Source organism: Aegilops tauschii, chromosome 1 (genome assembly GCF_002575655.3).
Source record: "Aegilops tauschii subsp. strangulata cultivar AL8/78 chromosome 1, Aet v6.0, whole genome shotgun sequence".
Lineage (NCBI taxonomy): Eukaryota > Viridiplantae > Streptophyta > Magnoliopsida > Poales > Poaceae > Aegilops > Aegilops tauschii.
In genome coordinates, this window is record NC_053035.3 from 454,860,938 (window position 1) to 454,878,911 (window position 17,974).

Sequence of the window (17,974 nt, forward strand, 5' to 3'; positions counted from 1 at the left end):
CATGTGGAGGCTTGTCTCCGGCAGATCTTGCGGGATCTGGTCGACGTTTGTCTTCGGTTGATCCACATGGACTTAGTATTTGTCTGTTTTGTTCATGTGTCTGCAGGTTGGATCCTTTCGATCTAAACTTCTCTTCAACGGCGACGGTTGTTGTTCTGGTGCGCTAGTTCTATAGGGTCTTAGCACGACGACTTCCCGACTGTCTACTACAACAAGTTTTGTTCGGCTCTAGTGAGGGAAGGGCGATGACAACGGCGTGCCTTCGGCTCACTTCAGTGCTTCTAGTCGTCGCTATGTGGTCTACAGATCTGGATGCAATTTTTATTATTTCTATTATTCATTGGACTATCATGATTGATGATGAATAGATTGGAAGTTTTACCGCTAAAAAGACGACACGGTGGCGTATCGGTTGCATGCCCAACAACGAAAATCATATTTTTGTGGAATGCACGACATTCAACTATATGTTACAGCGTGGTAATGGCTTAGGACTCAGGAGACATTGGATCTGCCTTCTTGGCTCGTGGGCATCACGGGCGGCCCACATATCCTACTCCTTAATAGGGGTGGCATATCGACACGAACACGGTGGGAGGGGATCATGGCAGAGAGCGGGATGGTTGGCGGGGGACTCCTCCTTGGTGGCCCGTGAAGAAGTACCGTGTGAATGAGAGAGGGCGCCATGGTGAAGGTGAGGTTGGCGTCATCCGATTTTAAAGGATAGGTTCCAGCGAGAAATGTTCCGCTATGGCGGGAAACCGAGCGAGAAGAAAAGAGTCCGACAGAAAAAGTAAAGAGTGCGTGGGATGGTTTGTTTTGGGTCCATGTACTTGAGATAACATTACAGATAGTTCGAACAACCACACTTTCCGTGAGGGGAGGGGATCAGGACGGATAGTTGGGATGAGAAAGAAATGACTTTTGATTTTGAAGATCAACAATCATTTGTTTGATTCAATTATATCCGCTATAGCCGGTAGCAATGCACGGGCGTTCTGATGGTAAACAAGCAAGATCGTTCGAGGCACTTTTTTCCTCTTCGGTGAAACTCTCACCAGATTCATCCGTTTCAAGCCAGGCCCTCCAAACATTGATCAGACGGTCAGGAGAAGCTCCAACAGTTCTTACAGCCAGTGGCTGGAGGAGCCCATCACTCTCTTACCAATCTGGGCCATCGCCTTCAAGCCCATTTTGCCGGCGACTATGCGCGTGGAGATCCCGTCCTTCTCCACCGCCGCCGCCGCCGCCGTCGTCCATCCCCGGCGACCCACTCGCCACCTCGCTTATGTTACGGTCTCTCCCCATTCTACTCCTCCACTCCGCGCTCTCCTCCAAGCCGACCCCATCTAGGCTCCTCTCTTCCGCCGCCGCCGCCGCGGCCACCACCGGCTCGGTTGCGCGGGGCGGCGGGGCGCATGGCAGCGTATCTGCCGTACTGGCCATTGTGGGACCCATCGAGCTCCTCTTGCCGTCCTCCGAGGCGCGCCTCTACGTGCGCCTCCTGCGCCGCTGCGCGCTCGACGCGCTCGCCGCCGGCGCCGGCGCCGTCCACGGGCACGTCCTCAAGCGCGGCTTCGCCCCCGACACGCTCGTCTCCAACGTCCTGATGGACACCTACGCCAAGGGTGGCTCCCTGGTTGCCTGCCGCCATCTGTTCGACGAAATGCCTCACAGGGACGTGGCGTCCTGGTGCACCGTCATTTCCGCACACGCCAGCCGGGGCCTCTGGGTTGATGCCATCGGGGTGTTCAAGGGGCTGTTGTCCTCCGAGGTGAAGCCAAACCGGTTTGTCATCTCGGCGACGCTGAATGCGTGTGCCAGGTCTGGTGTCATGGAGCTGGGGCTCATGGTACATGGATTGGTGATCAAGTCTGGCTTGGGTGTTGATAGGTTTGTGGAGGTTGGATTTGTGGATATGTATGCGAAATGTGGCAATGTAGGCTGCTCTTTTAGGATCTTCAGTGAAATTCCGGTGAAGAGCTCAGTTGCTTGGAATGCAATGATTTCAGGTTTTATTGAGAATGACTGTGTTGTGGAGGCTGCTAAGCTTTGCAGGGATATGCATAGAGTTGGCATTGCAATGGATGTGGTAACATTGAGGTTAGCTGCTGGCGTCGCTGCTTTTCTTGGAATGTTTGAGCTTTGTAGGAATGTTCACGTTTATGCACTGAAAGTGGGGTTGGGAAGAGATTGTTATGTTGTGTCTGAGCTGGTCAAGTCAGCCGGGAGGGTAGGTAATACTCAGTACATTGGACAGCTTGTTGCTGCAGCTAGAAGGCGTGATGCATCTTTGTATTCTTTAGCTATATCAGGCTATCACTCAAATGGTTGTCAGGATGAAGCAGTGAAGCTAGTCGAGCATCTTCTTTCCTCGGGCCTCAGTTTAAGGGAAGGGGATCTGGTCACCGTTCTGGATATCTGTCATATCAAAGAGGAAGTTCAGCAAGTACATGCTTATACATTGAAATCTGGAAGCTTCTCTTATATTAATGTATGTAATGCTCTTATATCGGTATACTCTGAAATTGGATCGCTGATGCACGCTGAAGCAATCTTCAGAACTTCAGAGTCACGAGATATTGTATCATGGGCTGCAGTCATGGCAGGCTGTGTCAAGAACCTCCAATTTGAAAAAGCATTTGGTTATTTTAGAGGGTTAAGAAAGTCTGGAGCACTATTAGATCAGCACTGTGTTGCTACTATCATAAATTCATGCACAGGACTTGAAGACATGGATAAGGGAGAGCAGATTCATGCTCTGGCTCTTAAAGTTGGGATATTGATTGCTGACTTTGTTAGTGCATCCCTAGTGAACATGTACGCAAAATGCCATCACATTGAGTGTGCTGCTGAGTTATTTTCCCACACACAGTTTCCAAGAAATCTAGTTTTAACTAATGCGATGCTCTCAGGGTATTGCTGGAATTTCCTGCCAGAGAAAGCTCTTCTGCTCTTCTGCAATGAATATCGTACTGGTCTGCGTCCTGATCATTTCACTTGCTCAACTGTTCTCAGTGCATGTGCTGATATAGGAGCAAAGGAGGCTGGTGAACAGGTTCATGCCTATCTTGTAAAGGTTGGTTCTGAATACATGGATGCCATTGTTGGAAATGCTATCATAGACCTTTATGTCAAGTGCGGATGCATTGCCAGTGCTTGTAGTTTTTTCCATAGCATGAGAAGTTGGAGCATAAATTCATATGCAATGCTAATGTTGGGTTATATTCAGAACAGATGTAGCGATGAAGCTCTTCATCTTTTCTCCAAAATGCAGCACAGTGGATTGCGTGCCAACCGTGTTACCTTTGCAAGAATTTTGCGTGGATGTGCTGACCTATGTGCTATTGATTTAGGGAGACAAGTGCATGCTTCTATTATAAAGATGGGTTTGATCTCTGATGTATATGTCGCAAATGCACTTGTAGGAATGTATAAAAGATCTGACCGTTTGATGGAACCAAGAAGAGACTCTCAAGAAATTTTGGCAGGAAATGGTCCAGAACAGAATACTGAAGATAACTGCTATTCAGAACAAAGGGATGGAAGTAGCGACCTTGAAGAAATTGGGCTGTTTACGTTGGAAGAAGAGAAAAATCAGGAAACTTATGCTGATGTGCGGAATATTTCTATTGGTGCTGCTTCTCAGTACTATGGAACTCCACTTCCTATCCATGTGGTTGGAGAGGAACTTAGGATGAACACTATCATGTGGAGTGGAAGAAATGAGAAGGGCAGTGAAAGCAATGTTTTTCTAGATACACGATATCAGGGAAAGAGAGGTGGATCTCACAAACTGTTTAACTTGTTACACATGGACAGCACTGGATCTAACCAATTCGTCCTAGTTATCTTCATTGACAATAGCCTTAAGATGAAGGATACAAGATTTGTTAATACCGAGTTAATAAGATCTGGTGTTGCACCAGCACTCGGCATTCCTCCTTGACAAGTTATTGTGCAGTACGAAAACTACTTACTGGCCCTGTTATTTCTCAGGCAACAAACTGAATCATCATGTTGGCATATCAGAAAAGCATGCAAGGGAAGCAAACTCTGAGTTGGGTCATGCATCATTCACTCCTCAAATCCACATCACGTCTATGAACTTTCACATGATGCACACCATATGCCATGAAAACTCAAATATCTCTTTGCATTTTCATGGAGATGTTTACACCAAGTTAAAGTAAACCAAACACTGCTTTGAAGTTCTCCAACCGCTGGATGGTTTAGTTGCATGGAAGAATAGATCAAGAATGTTAAACAGGTTAGCACGAAATAGTTAGCTACTCCCTCCGTCCCATAATATAAGAGTGTTTTTGACACTGTCAAAAACGCTCTTATATTATGGGACGGAGGGACTAGTACTTTACCTTATTTAGTTGGTACCTGTTCTAATCTTTTAGTTATGGTGAACAACTCATGATTTTCACACATTTTCTTTCATGCAGGGGACAACTCCTCTCTTCAAGCACTTCCATGACAGGAGGTAGCAGGCTCGGAAAAGTCAGCTTGAGCTTTGTTCACTGCTGTAAGTTCACAAACATTTATGGTGCTTAGGCACACCGCACACATTCTTACTAATACCTCTTTGCTTGCTTGAGCATTCATTATTGCATCGAGTTGACAAAGATTGTGGTACTTATGCATATTGCTTTACTAATACTACCTCCGTCCCAAAATATAAGACACTTTTGCAGTTCAAATTTGAACTGCAAAAACGTATTATTTTTGGGACGGAGGTAGTACATCATTACTTGCTTGAGCTTGGATGCTGTGACTTAGGCAGACACTTTTACTAATACCTCCTTGCTGCTACTTCATCTTTACTGTATGCATAAATGAAATACTCTTAGTTGATTCCTACACTAACACCAGCACATTAGAGGAGGAGTGCAACTTGGAAAATAAATTGCAACTCCTCAAGCAGCCATAGTGCCCGTCTCCTTATCTCCTATAGTTCATTCAACTTCACCGGTAAGATTGTGAGATTATTAAATCTTATAGCCCAACCAATATTGCTTCAAAGAATGTATCTTATTTCAAAATTTGCCGTTGAACATTAGAAATTGTGGTTTATGTAGGTGAGATGTTTTCCTTTGTAATGAAATGAGAGCATGCAGGTTCGATATTGTTATTTCTGACTGACATTGTTGAATACTATGTAAGGCGTTAGTAGTTATGCACTGATGGTTCAGTTCATTCTTGAACAAAATGGAATTGCAAATAAATGCTATACTCCCTCCGGTCCTTTTTATTTCGCATATAAGATTTGTCTGACATCAAACTTTAGAAAGTTTGACCAGCTTTATTGAAAAACAATATCCACATTCACAATACGAAATCAATATCATTAGGTGCGTCGTGAATTTAATTCTCATATTATACTTTATTATTGTAGATGTTGATAATTTTGCATACAAATATGGTCAAACTTTACAAAGTTTGACTTCAGACAAATCTTATATTCGGAGTAAAAAGGACCGGAGGAAGTACATAATAAACCTAGCATAAATATATTTTCCTTGTTGAGAATTCTTCCGTCCATTCCATTAAATGAAATCTTCTGGCTATGTTGTGCCTTCTAATGTTATCAGTCAACACTGTATAATTGCATGGCTGGTCAATCTGCCGCTAGCTTTGCTAATTTTTTATTCATTTGACAGAAACTAGCACCAGACTTGAATGAGAAGAATGGTACAGCAGACGTGGCGGAATCCAGGATGTTGCACATTTTTGTTGTGACTACTCCTAAGCATCTTTTCCCAATTCAGCAACTTCAATCTGACAGTAAGATTGTAAGTTCAGTGTGCTATTCAGATTTCCTTTTATGCTTTTCCACACTCCTACAGTGCTATTTCCTTGCTAAATCCTCTCTTATTTGCAGAAGTTCATTTTCTTGCTGATGTATCAGCATTGCATAGTGGTTTATCTTGCTATATAATGTAGTAGCCTTGGGGCATTTTTTATAATTGGTACGTGTATTCTGGTATCTAGGTGTGATTAGGTGGTCCTTGATACCTACAGTTTTTTAGACAATATTCACATAGCTGTTGTATAAAATGACATCCATTAATTCAATGCTCATATGGTACTGTGTATTTGAATTCCTCGTCCAACTTCAGCCCTAGTTTGTAGGCCCCTTTCTCAAACAGATGGTCATGTTTATGCTGACACTTGTTGCTTATTCATCAGGATCTGCAAGAAGATAACCAGAGTCAAGGCAAGCAGTTGCATCAAGCATAAAACCACTCTGGTTTTCATGAAACCACTGGTTCCGCCCTTGTATTTTTTTGGGGGGGCTTTTTAGATGAGATGGAGCTAGCACACACCAACTAATCTGTGAGATAAAAAGGTATAGATATATGAATACGATACCCTATCAACACTGTTGGGTTCCTAGCATAAAAGGAATAAAGAAGATGAGCGATGATAGAGCGAAGGGTGCAAATTGCAGAAGGTTGTCAAGAAGAGTCACAACTGTAAACTGCAAACTGGTGTCCATGTTTTTTTGTCCATTGTCAAGAATTTTAAGGTTCCTATAGCTCTTACTCTTGTCATGCCTTTATGAACAACAGTGGTAAGCTACAAATGTCAAGCTCAAATCAAACACTAGGAGTATAGGAATTCTCATGGGTTCGCACTCGGTTCTGTCTGTTTCTCCCCAAGCGAGACGGAAAGAAAGCCGGCCAATCAATCTCGAAGGGCACCGCCGTGTGCGCGATTTGAGAGTCTCCAAAATTGGGCCAAACAGATGGTCGTGTTTATGCTGGCACTTGTTGCTTATTCATCAGGGCCCTGCAAGGCTGCAAGGTGATAACCACAGGCAAGGCAACACAAGCAGTGCCATCCAGCAATCAGCATAGTACCACTCTGGTTGTCATGAAACCACCGGTTCTGCCCTTGTTTTTTTTGGGGGTCTTTTTGGACCAGATGTAGCTAGGAGACATTGGCTATTCTCTGGATAGTTTCGTGAGAATAGTTCATCCTAATTGTGAGATGAAAACGTATAGATACGAGTATCGTCGATCAACACCGTAGGGTTCCTCACGAAAAAGCACAGAATAAAAGATGCAAATGGATGTCTAAGAATAATCACAACTTTAAACTGCAAACTGGTGTTTATCAAGTACTCCCTCCGTAAACTAATATAAGAGCATTTAGATCACTATTTTAGTTATCTAAACGCTCTTATATTAATTTATAGAGGGAGTATTTTTCTTCTGTTCATCGTTAATGACTCATAGGTTCCTGAAGATCTTACCTGCTGGCTTGTCATGCCGCGAAGAACAAGAGAAAGTTTCAAATGATTTCAAATCAAACACTAGGAATATAGGAATTCTCATGGGTTCTCTGTCCGTTTAATTAGCTTGTCGGCCCCCAAGCGAGACTCGAAGAAAGCCGGCCAATCCATCTCGAAGAGCACCGACGTCTGCGACCGGAGTCGCCAAAACAGGCCTGTCACCACATCCATCTCCCCGGTCTCGAGATCGACGGTGTACATGCGCTCGTAGACGTCCTCGACGAACAATGCGCCGCTTCTCTCGTGCAGGCGCAAGCATTCTACTTTGTCAGTCTTGTTGTTCTTTGGCCATTTCAGCTTGACAGCCTTGGTTTGCAGCCACTCTACGGTGACGCCATCGCCGCTCGTTTCCGCGTCTCGACGTGTCCAGACCTCTAGCTGGAGGCAATCTTTGGCTCTTTGCACAGGCGATGCAGCGACAGCGCTCCGTCGTCAATGGCGACGCCGAGGCATGTCGTGTGCTCATGACGGTCGCTTGGTGGTGGAATCGAGGTGTAGAGTCCGTTCCACCGGTCTCTGACGAGCCAGTGCGCCGTGCCCCGGCGCACGACGGCGTCGCCGTCCACGACGGCGAGCATGACGCTGCTGAAGCACACTATCGGGGCGCCCCAGCTCGGCTCGGTGGACGAGTAAGTGCAGAGGTCGTAGTTCAACGTGTCGCGGTTGAAGACGAGGAACAGCACCTTGAAGAAGGCCGGGCGGCGGCGGCCGCCGTCGGCGAAGGTCACCACGGCGCAGCTGTTCATGCGGAAGTCGAAGCGGCATCGCAGCGGCGGCAGCTCGTCGCACGTGCCGGCGATCAGGTCGCACACGGCCAGCCGGACGCCTCCGGGGACCTCGGTCGGCGCGTCGATGAGGCGCACGAGGAGGAGGCCGTCGCCCGACACGAACGGCACCGCGTCGTCCAGCAGGCCCGCGGCGCACGAGACGAAGGAGCGCAGGGAGCGGCACGCGCGGCCGAGCGGGCTTCCGCGCGCCGGGACGAGTGCCGGAGCGGAGGCGACGGCCGGCCCTCGCGCCCTGTAGCTCCGCACCTGAACGAAGAAGCCGGCGAGGGCGGGCGGGTCCGGCCAGCGGCCGCGGAGGAAGGCGGGGTCGGACACGAGGCCCCGCCATCGCTTGCACGCCACGGCGCAGCGGAAGAGGGCGGCGGCGCCGGCAACGCGCGCCAGGATCTCGCGGACCACGTCTTCCGGGAACGTGGCCGTCTCCGTCGTCTTCTCCATGCTCCCTCGGGCGACGCGACCGACGTCCATGCGATCGGAGGCAAAGCCGTGGCTCGGATTTTTGGTTCGGGCCGTGCGCGCCACGCACCTCCGCCTCCGGTTATATACTACTAGTAGGAGTCTACCTAGTTCTCTTTTGTTTTCTTTTCCAGCTCGTGCGGATTGCCTCGTCTTCGGATGCCAGCGTCCTAGCAATTGTGTTGTACTTTTTTTTTCCGGGGGTAAAGGGAGTTTATTGCATAGATATAGAGTTACAGTCGAGAGGCCACAAATCCTCGATACATGGTGGAGCCGAGCCAAGCCAAATAGCCGTGGCACGCTCGGTGCGGCTATACTTAGCCAACCGATCGGCAACTCTATTTTGAAGTCTACTAATCTTTGAAGGAAAAAACTCCCTAATACCTAAAAGGGCCTTGATCTCCAGGACGATTTGTCCATATGCCGAACGAAGAAGTGCATCATTTGTCAAGCTAGATAGTGTTTCAGAGGAGTCCGTTTGAACCACCACCGGCAGGTTAGAATGTTGTAATGCTAGGGCCAACCCCTGCATAATCGCATGCAGTTCTGCCTCGAGTGGGTCATTGCAGTAGAAGATGAAACGGTAAGCTGCCATTAGGATCTCGCCTTTGTCGTTCCGAAGCACCATACCGACGGCCGCAGAGCCATCCTCATGCAGGAAAGAACCATCAACTGACAGCGCCGCCCTGCCTAGCAGCGGTGCCGGCCAGGGAGCCGCCGAGGGCTTGTCTCCTTGGGTTGGCACCATCACAGATGAGGTTGACATTTTCCCTTTAATAATCTCCTCCGTAGTGTAACGCGCAGCGAGCTTTATGGACTTGTAATAACTGTCCAAGAATTCGACAGTGGCTGGCACAGGAGGCACTTCCTTCCCGTGGTTCAAATCATTACGGAGCTGCCAAATCCGCCAAATGAACATAATTAGCATATCTCGGACGTCGATCGAACACTTTGCCAGCAATGAAGTTAGCCATTCCTTCCCATCATGGATAAGAAGATCATCTTCAGGGAGTGGCCAACGACGACGCATATTTGTCCAGAGCGTTCGCGCATGTGAACAAGTTATCAATGCATGAAACGAGTCCTCCTCCTCCACCCCGCATAGCTGACAGGTTGAGCGCGTCGCTAAGTGTCTGAAGACCTTACAACTCTGTGTTGCCATCGTCCCTGTCACACATCGCCATGCATTGATTTTCAATTTTTGAGGTACCCCGGACTTCCAAATGTAGTTCCACCCAGCTCGGTTCCCCTCTGGGGTAGTACTCGACGCACCATTGGCAGCGACAACATTATGATCATGTGTAGCCAACTTGTAGGCACTTCTCACCGTGAACCCACCACTTTTTCCCGGATACCAGGCCAAGAAATCATCTCTTTGGCAAGGAGAGGTTCTGATTTTCAGAATGTGATCAACATCCATCGGCCAAAAAAACTCCCTCAACCGGTCTTGCTTCCATGCTCCATTGCCATCCAAAAAATCAGAGACCCTATTGAAGCGACAGTTCCCCTTCGGAGTGAGCGGACGGAAGGAATAAGGCCGAGGCAGCCAAGGGTCTCACCAAGTACGAATCTTCAAGCCATTACCGACTCGCCAAATGACGCCTTTCTTGACCAACTCAAGGCCATGCAGAATTCCTTTCCACACCTCTGACCCGGAGCCCGGGAACACCGTATCCAAAAGCTGACCAGAAGGATAGTATTTTGCCTTCAACAGACGCGCACATAGGCTATCCGGCTTATCCAGGAGCCTCCAGGCCTTGTTTAGCTAGCAGCGCCTGGTTAAACGCCCTCATGTCCCTAAAACCCATACCTCCCATGGATTTAGGCAGTCTCAATTTATCCCAACTCATCCAGGCCATCTTCTTCTTCCCGTTCTCCACCCCCACCAATACTGGCGTATCATCCGTGTTAGATCATCACAGACCGAAGCCGGGATTTTGAATACACTCATAACATATGCTGGTATGGCCTGTGCCACTGATTTGATAAGGACCTCCTTATTCCCGGACGACATGTACTGCTCACTCCAATCCACAAGAATTTTCCTCAAACGCTCTTGGATAGTCTCAAAATTCCCCTTATGCATCCTCCCCTCGGGAACCGGCAAGCCCAAATACTTTGGCTCGAACGCCTCCTGGGTGATATCCAACGTGTTTTTTACCTCTTGAACCACATCAGGTTGACACTGATTTGAGAATAGAATGGAACACTTCGACGGGTTAATAAGTTGTCCAGTCGCCGTCGCAAATGTGTTCAACACCCCTTTCACTAACAATGCCTGCTGATTTGTTGCATGAAAAAATAGAAGTGAATCATCCGCAAACAACAGGTGTGTAATCTCCGGAGCACCTCTACTTATCTTGACTCCACTAAGACCATCTTCCCTTGCAGGCTTTTCAATCAACGCAGAAAGAGCATTAGCTACAAATAAGAAGAGGAATGGAGACAATGGATCACCTTGAAGGAGTCCCCTTGAAGGAGGGAAGGACTCCAGTAGCTTCCCATTAAATTTTACCGAGTACTTCACTGACGTGACACAAGCCATAACACGAGCAATCCAGATGGGCGAGAAGCCCCATTTAGCCAAGGCCTTTTCCAAGAAACTTCAGTCCACCCTGTCATAGGCCTTAGAAAGATCAAGCTTGTAAGCACAGGACCAGTTGCATTGTTTCTTACCGACTGAATATGGTGGAGACATTCTAACGCAATTATATAGTTATCAGAGATCAGCCTCCCAGGGATGAAGGCGCTCTGATTTTCAGATATGAGGTCAGTCAGAATGGGCCGCAGTCTGTTCACCATACATTTTGAGATAATCTTATATATAACATTACACAAGCTTATCGGCCTAAAATCTTTCAGGTCCTTCGGATGAGGAACCTTAGGAATTAGCACAATAGCCATGTTATTAACTCCATCAGGCATAACACCAGAAGCAAAGAACTCGTGGACCACAACAACAATCTCAGTTTTTAGCAGTGCCCAATTCCGTCGAAAGAACCTAGCAGGTAGTCCATTGAAGGAAATATGCCCTAGAGGCAATAATAAAGTTATTGTTTATTTCCTCATATCATGATAAATGTTCGTGGAGTTGGCATAGATCAAGAATAGGATTTGTCACTCCGATTGTCGGAGAGGTATCTCTGGGCCCTCTCGGTAATGCACATCACTATAAGCCTTGCAAGCAATGTGACTAATGAGTTAGGTACGGGATGATGCACTACAGAACGAGTAAAGAGACTTGCCGGTAACGAGATTGAGCTAGGTATTGAGATACTGACGATCGAATCTCGGGCAAGTAACATACCGATTGATACGTCTCCAACGTATCTATAATTTTTTATTGTTCCATGCTATATTATATTCTGTTTTGGATGTTTATTGGGCTTTATTATACACTTTTATATTATTTTTGGGACTAACCTATTAACCGGAGGCCCAGCCCAAATTGCTGTTTTTTTTGCCCATTTCAGTGTTTCGCAGAAAAAGAATATCAAACAGAGTCCAAACGGAATGAAACCTTCGGGAACATGATTTTCGGAACGAACGTGATCCAGAGGACTTGGAGTCTACACAAAGCAACGAACGAGGAAGGCACGAGGTAGGGGGGCGCGCCTACCCGCCTGGACGCGCCCTCCACCCTCATGGGCCCCTCGTTGCTCCACCGACGTACTTCTTCCTCCTATATATACCCATGTACCCGAAAAACATCAGATACGGAGCCAAAACCCTATTTCCACCGCTGCAACCTTCTGTACCCGTGAGATCCCATCTTGGGGCCTTTTCCGGCGCTCCACCGGAGGGGGCATTGATCACGGAGGGCTTCTACATCAACACCATAGCCTCTCCGATGAAGTGTGAGTAGTTTACTTCAGACCTTCGGGTCCATAGTTATTAGCTAGATGGCTTGTTCTCTCTTTTTGGATCTCAATACAATGTTCTCCCCCTCTCTTGTGGAGATCTATTCAATGTAATCTTCTTTTTCGGTGTGTTTGTTGAGATCCGATGAATTGCGGGTTTATGATCAAGATTATCTATGAACAATATTTGAATCTCCTCTAAATTCTTTTATATATGATTGGTTATCTTTGCAAGTCGCTTCGAATTATCAGTTTGGTTTGGCCTACTAGATTGATCTTTCTTGCAATGGGAGAAGTGCTTAGCTTTGGGTTCAATCTTGCGGTGTCCTTTCCCAGTGACAGTAGGGGCAGCAAGGCACGTATTGTATTGTTGCCATCGAGGATAAAAAGATGGGGTTTATATCATATTGCATGAGTTTATCCCTCTACATCATGTCATCTTTCTTAATGCATTACTCTGTTCTTCATGAACTTAATACTCTAGATGCATGCTGGACAACGGTCGATGTGTGGAGTGATAGTAGTAGATGCAGGCAGGAGTCGGTCTACTTGTCGCGGACGTGATGCCTATATACATGATCATACCTAGATATTCTCATAACTATGCTCAATTCTATCAATTGCTCGACAGTAATTTGTGTACCCATCGCAATACTTATGCTATCTTGAGAGAAGCCACTAGTGAAACCTATGGCCCCCGGGTCTATTCTCCATCATATTAATCTTCCGACACTTTGCTATTTCTGTTTCCGTTTATTTTACTTTGCATCTTTATCATAAAAATACCAAAAATATTATCCTATCATCTCTATCAGATCTCACTGTCGTAAGTGACCGTGAAGGGATTGACAACCCCTTTATCGCGTTGGTTGCGAGGTTCTTGTTTGTTTGTGTAGGTGCGTGGGACTCGCGTGTGGACTCCTACTGGATTGATACCTTGGTTCTCAAAACTGAGGGAAATACTTACGCTACTTTGCTGCATCACCCTTTCATCTTCAAGGGAAAACCAACGCAGTGCTCATGAGGTAGCAAGAAGGATTTCTGGCGCCGTTGACGGGGAGTCTACGCACAAGTCAAGACATACCAAGTACCCATCACAAACTCATCTCCCTCGCATTACATTATTTGCCATTTGCCTCTCGTTTTCCTCTCCCCCACTTCACCCTTGCCGTTTTATTCGCCCCCTCTTTTCCGTTCACTTCTTTTCGCTCTTTTCTTGTTTGCTTGATTGTTGGATTGCTTATTTGTCACGATGGCTCAAGATAATACCAAATTGTGTGACTTTACCAATACCAACAATAATGATTTTCTTAGCACTTCGATTGCTCCTCTTAATGATGCTGAATCTTGTGAGATTAATGCTGCTTTGTTGAATCTTGTTATGAAAGATCAATTCGCCGACCTTCCTAGTGAAGATGCCGCTACCCATCTAAATAGCTTTGTTGATTTGTGTGACATGCAAAAGAAGAGGGATGTTGATAATGATATTGTTAAACTGAAGCTATTTCCGTTTTCGCTTAGAGATCATGCTAAAGTGTGGTTTTCGTCTTTGCCTAAAAATAGTATTGGTTCTTGGAATAAGTGCAAAGATGCTTTTATCTCTAAATATTTTCCTCCCGCTAAGATCATCTCTCTTAGAAACGATATTATGAATTTTAAGCAACTTGATCATGAACATGTTGCACAAGCGTGGGAGAGGATGAAATTAATGATACGTAATTTCCCTACTCATGGTTTAAATTTGTGGATGATTATACAAATTTTTTATGCCGGATTGAATTTTGCTTCTAGAAATCTTTTAGATTCGGCCGCGGGAGGCACTTTTATGGAAATTACTTTAGGAGAAGCTACTAAACTCCTAGATAATATTATGGTTAATTATTCTCAATGGCACACCGAAAGATCTACTAATAAAAAAGTGCATGCGATAGAAGAAATTAATGTTTTGAGTGGAAAGATGGATGAACTTATGAAATTATTTGCTATTAAAATTGTTTCTTCTGATCCTAATGATATGCCTTTGTCTACTTTGATTGAGAATAATAATGAATCTATGGATGCGAATTTTGTTGGTAGGAATAATTTTGGTAACAACGCGTATAGAGGAAACTTCAATCCTAGGCCGTTCCCTAGTAATTTCTCTAATAATTATGGTAATTCCTACAACAATTCATATGGAAATTTTAATAAGATGCCCTCTGAATTTGAGGCTAGTGTTAATGAGTTTATGAATTCGCAAAAGAATTTCAATGCTTTGCTTGAAGAAAAATTGCTTAAGGTTGATGATTTGGCTAGGAACGTTGATAGAATTTCTCTTGATGTCGATTCTCTGAAACTTAGATCTATTCCACCTAAGCATGATATCAATGAGTCTCTCAAAGCCATGAGAATTTCCATTGATGAATGCAAAGAAAGAACCGCTAGGATGCATGCTAAGAAAGATTGCTTTATGAAAGCGTGTTCTTCTAATTTCTATGAGAATAAAGATGAAGATCTAAAAGTTATTGATGTGTCCCCTATTAAATCTTTGTTTTGCAATATGAATCTTGATAATGATGGGACTGAAGATGAGTCACCTTTACCTAGAAGGCGTTCCAAAAATTCGGAGTTTTTAGATCTTGATGCAAAATTTGGTAAAAGTGGGATTGAAGAAGTTAAAACTTTAGATATCAATGAACCCACTATTTTGGATTTCAATGAATTTAATTATGATAATTGCTCTTTAATAGATTGTATTTCCTTGTTGCAATCCGTGCTAAATTCTCCGCATGCTTATAGTCAAAATAAGGCTTTTACTAAACATATCATTGATGCTTTAATGCAATCTTACGAAGAAAAACTTGAGTTGGAAGTTTCTATCCCTAGAAAACTTTATGATGAGTGGGAACCAACTATTAAAATTAAAATTAAAGATCATGAGTTTTATGCTTTGTGTGATTGGGTGCTAGTGTTTCCACGATCCCAAAAACTTTGTGTGATTTGCTAGGTTTCCGTGAATTTGATGTTTGCTCTTTAAACTTGCACCTTGCGGATTCCACTATCAAAAAACCTATGGGAAGAATTAATGATGTTCTTATTGTTGCAAATAGGAATTATGTGCCCGTAGATTTTATCGTTCTTGATATAGATTGCAATCCTTCATGTCCTATTATTCTTGGTAGACCTTTTCTTAGAACGATTGGTGCAATTATTGATATGAAGGAAGGAAATATTAGATTCCAATTTCCATTAAGGAAAGGCATGGAACACTTTCCTAGAAATAAAATAAAATTACCATATGAATCTATCATGAGAGCCGCTTATGGTTTGCCAACCAAAGATGGCAATACTTAGATCTATCCTTGCTTTTATGCCTAGCTAGGGGCGTTAAACGATAGTGCTTGTTGGGAGGCAACCCAATTTTATTTTAGTTTTTTGCTTTTTGCTTCTGTTTAGAAATAAATAATTTGTCTAGCCTCTGGTTAGATTTGTTTTTGTGTTTTAATTAGTGTTTGTGCTAAGTAAAACCGTTAGGATAACCTACGGTGATAGTTATTTGATTCTGCTGCAGAAAACAGAAACTTTGTGCGCACGAGATTAGTTTTCATAAATCACATGAACGTGCTTTTCAGTTGGTTCGTTTTGCTGTAGATCAATAAACAAATTGTCTAGAACTTCCTAATTTGGAGTAATTTTTTGCGTTCCAGAAGTTTGCGTTAGTTACAGATTACTACAGACTGTTTTGTTTTTGACAGATTCTGTTTTTCGTGTGTTGTTTGCTTACTTTGATGAATCTATGGCTAGTAAAATAGTTTATAAACTATAGGGAAGTTGGAATACAGTAAGTTTAACACCAATATAAATAAAGAATGAGTTCATTACAGTACCTTGAAGTGGTGTTTTGTTTTCTTTCGCTAACGGAGCTCACGAGATTTTCTGTTGAGTTTTGTGTTGTGAAGTTTTCAAGTTTTGGGTAGAGATTTGATGGATTATGGAAAAAGGAGTGGCAAAAGCCTAATCTTGGGAATGCCCATGGCACCCCAAGATAATCTAAGGACACCAAAAAGCCAAAACTTGGGGATGCCCCGGAAGGCATCCCCTCTTTCGTCTTCGTCTATCGGTAACTTTACTTGGAGCTATATTTTTTATTCACCACATGATATGTGTTTTGCTTGGAGCGTCTTGAATGATTTGAGTCTTTGCTTTTTAGTTTACTACAATCATTCTTGCTGTACACACCTTTTGAGAGAGACACACATGATTCAGAATTTATTAGAATACTCTATATGCTTCACTTATATCTTTTGAGCTATATAATTTTTGCTCTAGTGCTTCACTTAAATCTTTTAGAGCACAGTGGTGGAATTGTTTTATAGAAACTATTGTTCTCTCATGCTTCACTTATATTATTTTGAGAGTCCTACAAAACAGCATGGTAATTTGCTTTAATCATGAAATTAATCCTAATATGCAAGGTATTCAACTTTAGTAAAAAATCTCTTATGAGTGCGTTGAATACTAAGAAAAGTTTGATGCTTGATGATTGTTTTGAGATCTGGAGGTAGCAATATTAAAGTTGTGCTAATTGAGTAGTTGTGAAATTGAGAAATACTTGTGTTGAAGTTTGCAAATCCCGTAGCATGCACGTATGGTAAACGTTGTGTAACAAATTTGAAACATGAGATGTTCCTTGAGTGTCATCCCTTGTGTGGAGGTCGGGGGCGCGCGTTGGTTAACTCCTACCAACCTCCCCCCTAGGAGCATGCGTGTAGTGCTTGGTTTTGATGACTTGTAGATTTTTGCAATAAGTATGTGAGTTCTTTATGACTAATGTTGAGTCCATGGATTATACGCACTCTCACCCTTCCACCATTGCTAGCCTCTCTAGTACCGTGCAACTTTCGCCGGTGCATTACACCCACCATATACCTTCCTCAAAACAGCCACCATACCTACCTATTATGGAATTTCCATAGCCATTCCGAGATATATTGCCATGCAACTTTCCACCGTTCCGTTTATCATGACACGTTTCATCATTGTCATATTGCCTTGCATGATCATGTAGTTGACATCGTATTTTGTGGCAAAGCCACCATGCATATTATTTCATACATGTCACTCTTGATTCATTGCCCATCCCGGTACACCGCCGGAGGCATGCATATAGTGTCATACTTTGTTCTAGTATTGAGTTGTAATCATTGAGTTGTAAATGAATAGAAGTGTGATGATCATCATTCATAGAGCATTGTCCCAAAAAAAGAGAAAGGCCGAAAAAAAGGAGGCCCGAAAAGAAAATAAAATAAAAAGGGGCAATGCTACTATCCTTTTCCTTTTCCACACTTGTGCTTCAAAATAGCACCATGTTCTTCATGATAGAGAGTCTCTTGTTTTGTCACTTTCATATACTAGTCGGAATTTTTCATTATAGAACTTGGCTTGTATATTCCTACAATGGGCTTCCTCAAATGCCCTAGGTCTTCGTGAGCAAGAAAGTTGGATGCACACCCACTTAGTTGCATTTTGTTGAGCTTTCATACATTTATAGCTCTAGTGCATCCGTTGCATGGCAATCCCTACTC

The 17,974-nt window shown here is 44.1% G+C and overlaps 1 protein-coding gene across 1 annotated transcript; it reads left to right on the forward strand.

Annotated features, from left to right (window-relative positions):
• The first annotated feature begins 1,127 nt into the window (after window positions 1-1,127).
• On the forward strand, window positions 1,128-6,547 carry LOC109770864 (pentatricopeptide repeat-containing protein At3g16610). The gene is made up of 4 exons (XM_020329577.4): window positions 1,128-4,270; window positions 4,455-4,534; window positions 5,670-5,801; window positions 6,199-6,547. Exon 1 carries the CDS (start codon window positions 1,289-1,291, stop codon window positions 3,947-3,949), a length of 2,661 nt encoding a protein of 886 aa, XP_020185166.1. The 5' UTR covers window positions 1,128-1,288; the 3' UTR covers window positions 3,950-4,270; window positions 4,455-4,534; window positions 5,670-5,801; window positions 6,199-6,547.
• The last annotated feature ends 11,427 nt before the right edge of the window (window positions 6,548-17,974 follow it).

What these genes read in the sequence shown, in the direction of transcription:
- LOC109770864 (XM_020329577.4), top strand. Translation starts at nt 1,289, where the DNA reads ATGTTACGGTCTCTCCCCATTCTACTCCTCCACTCCGCGCTCTCCTCC.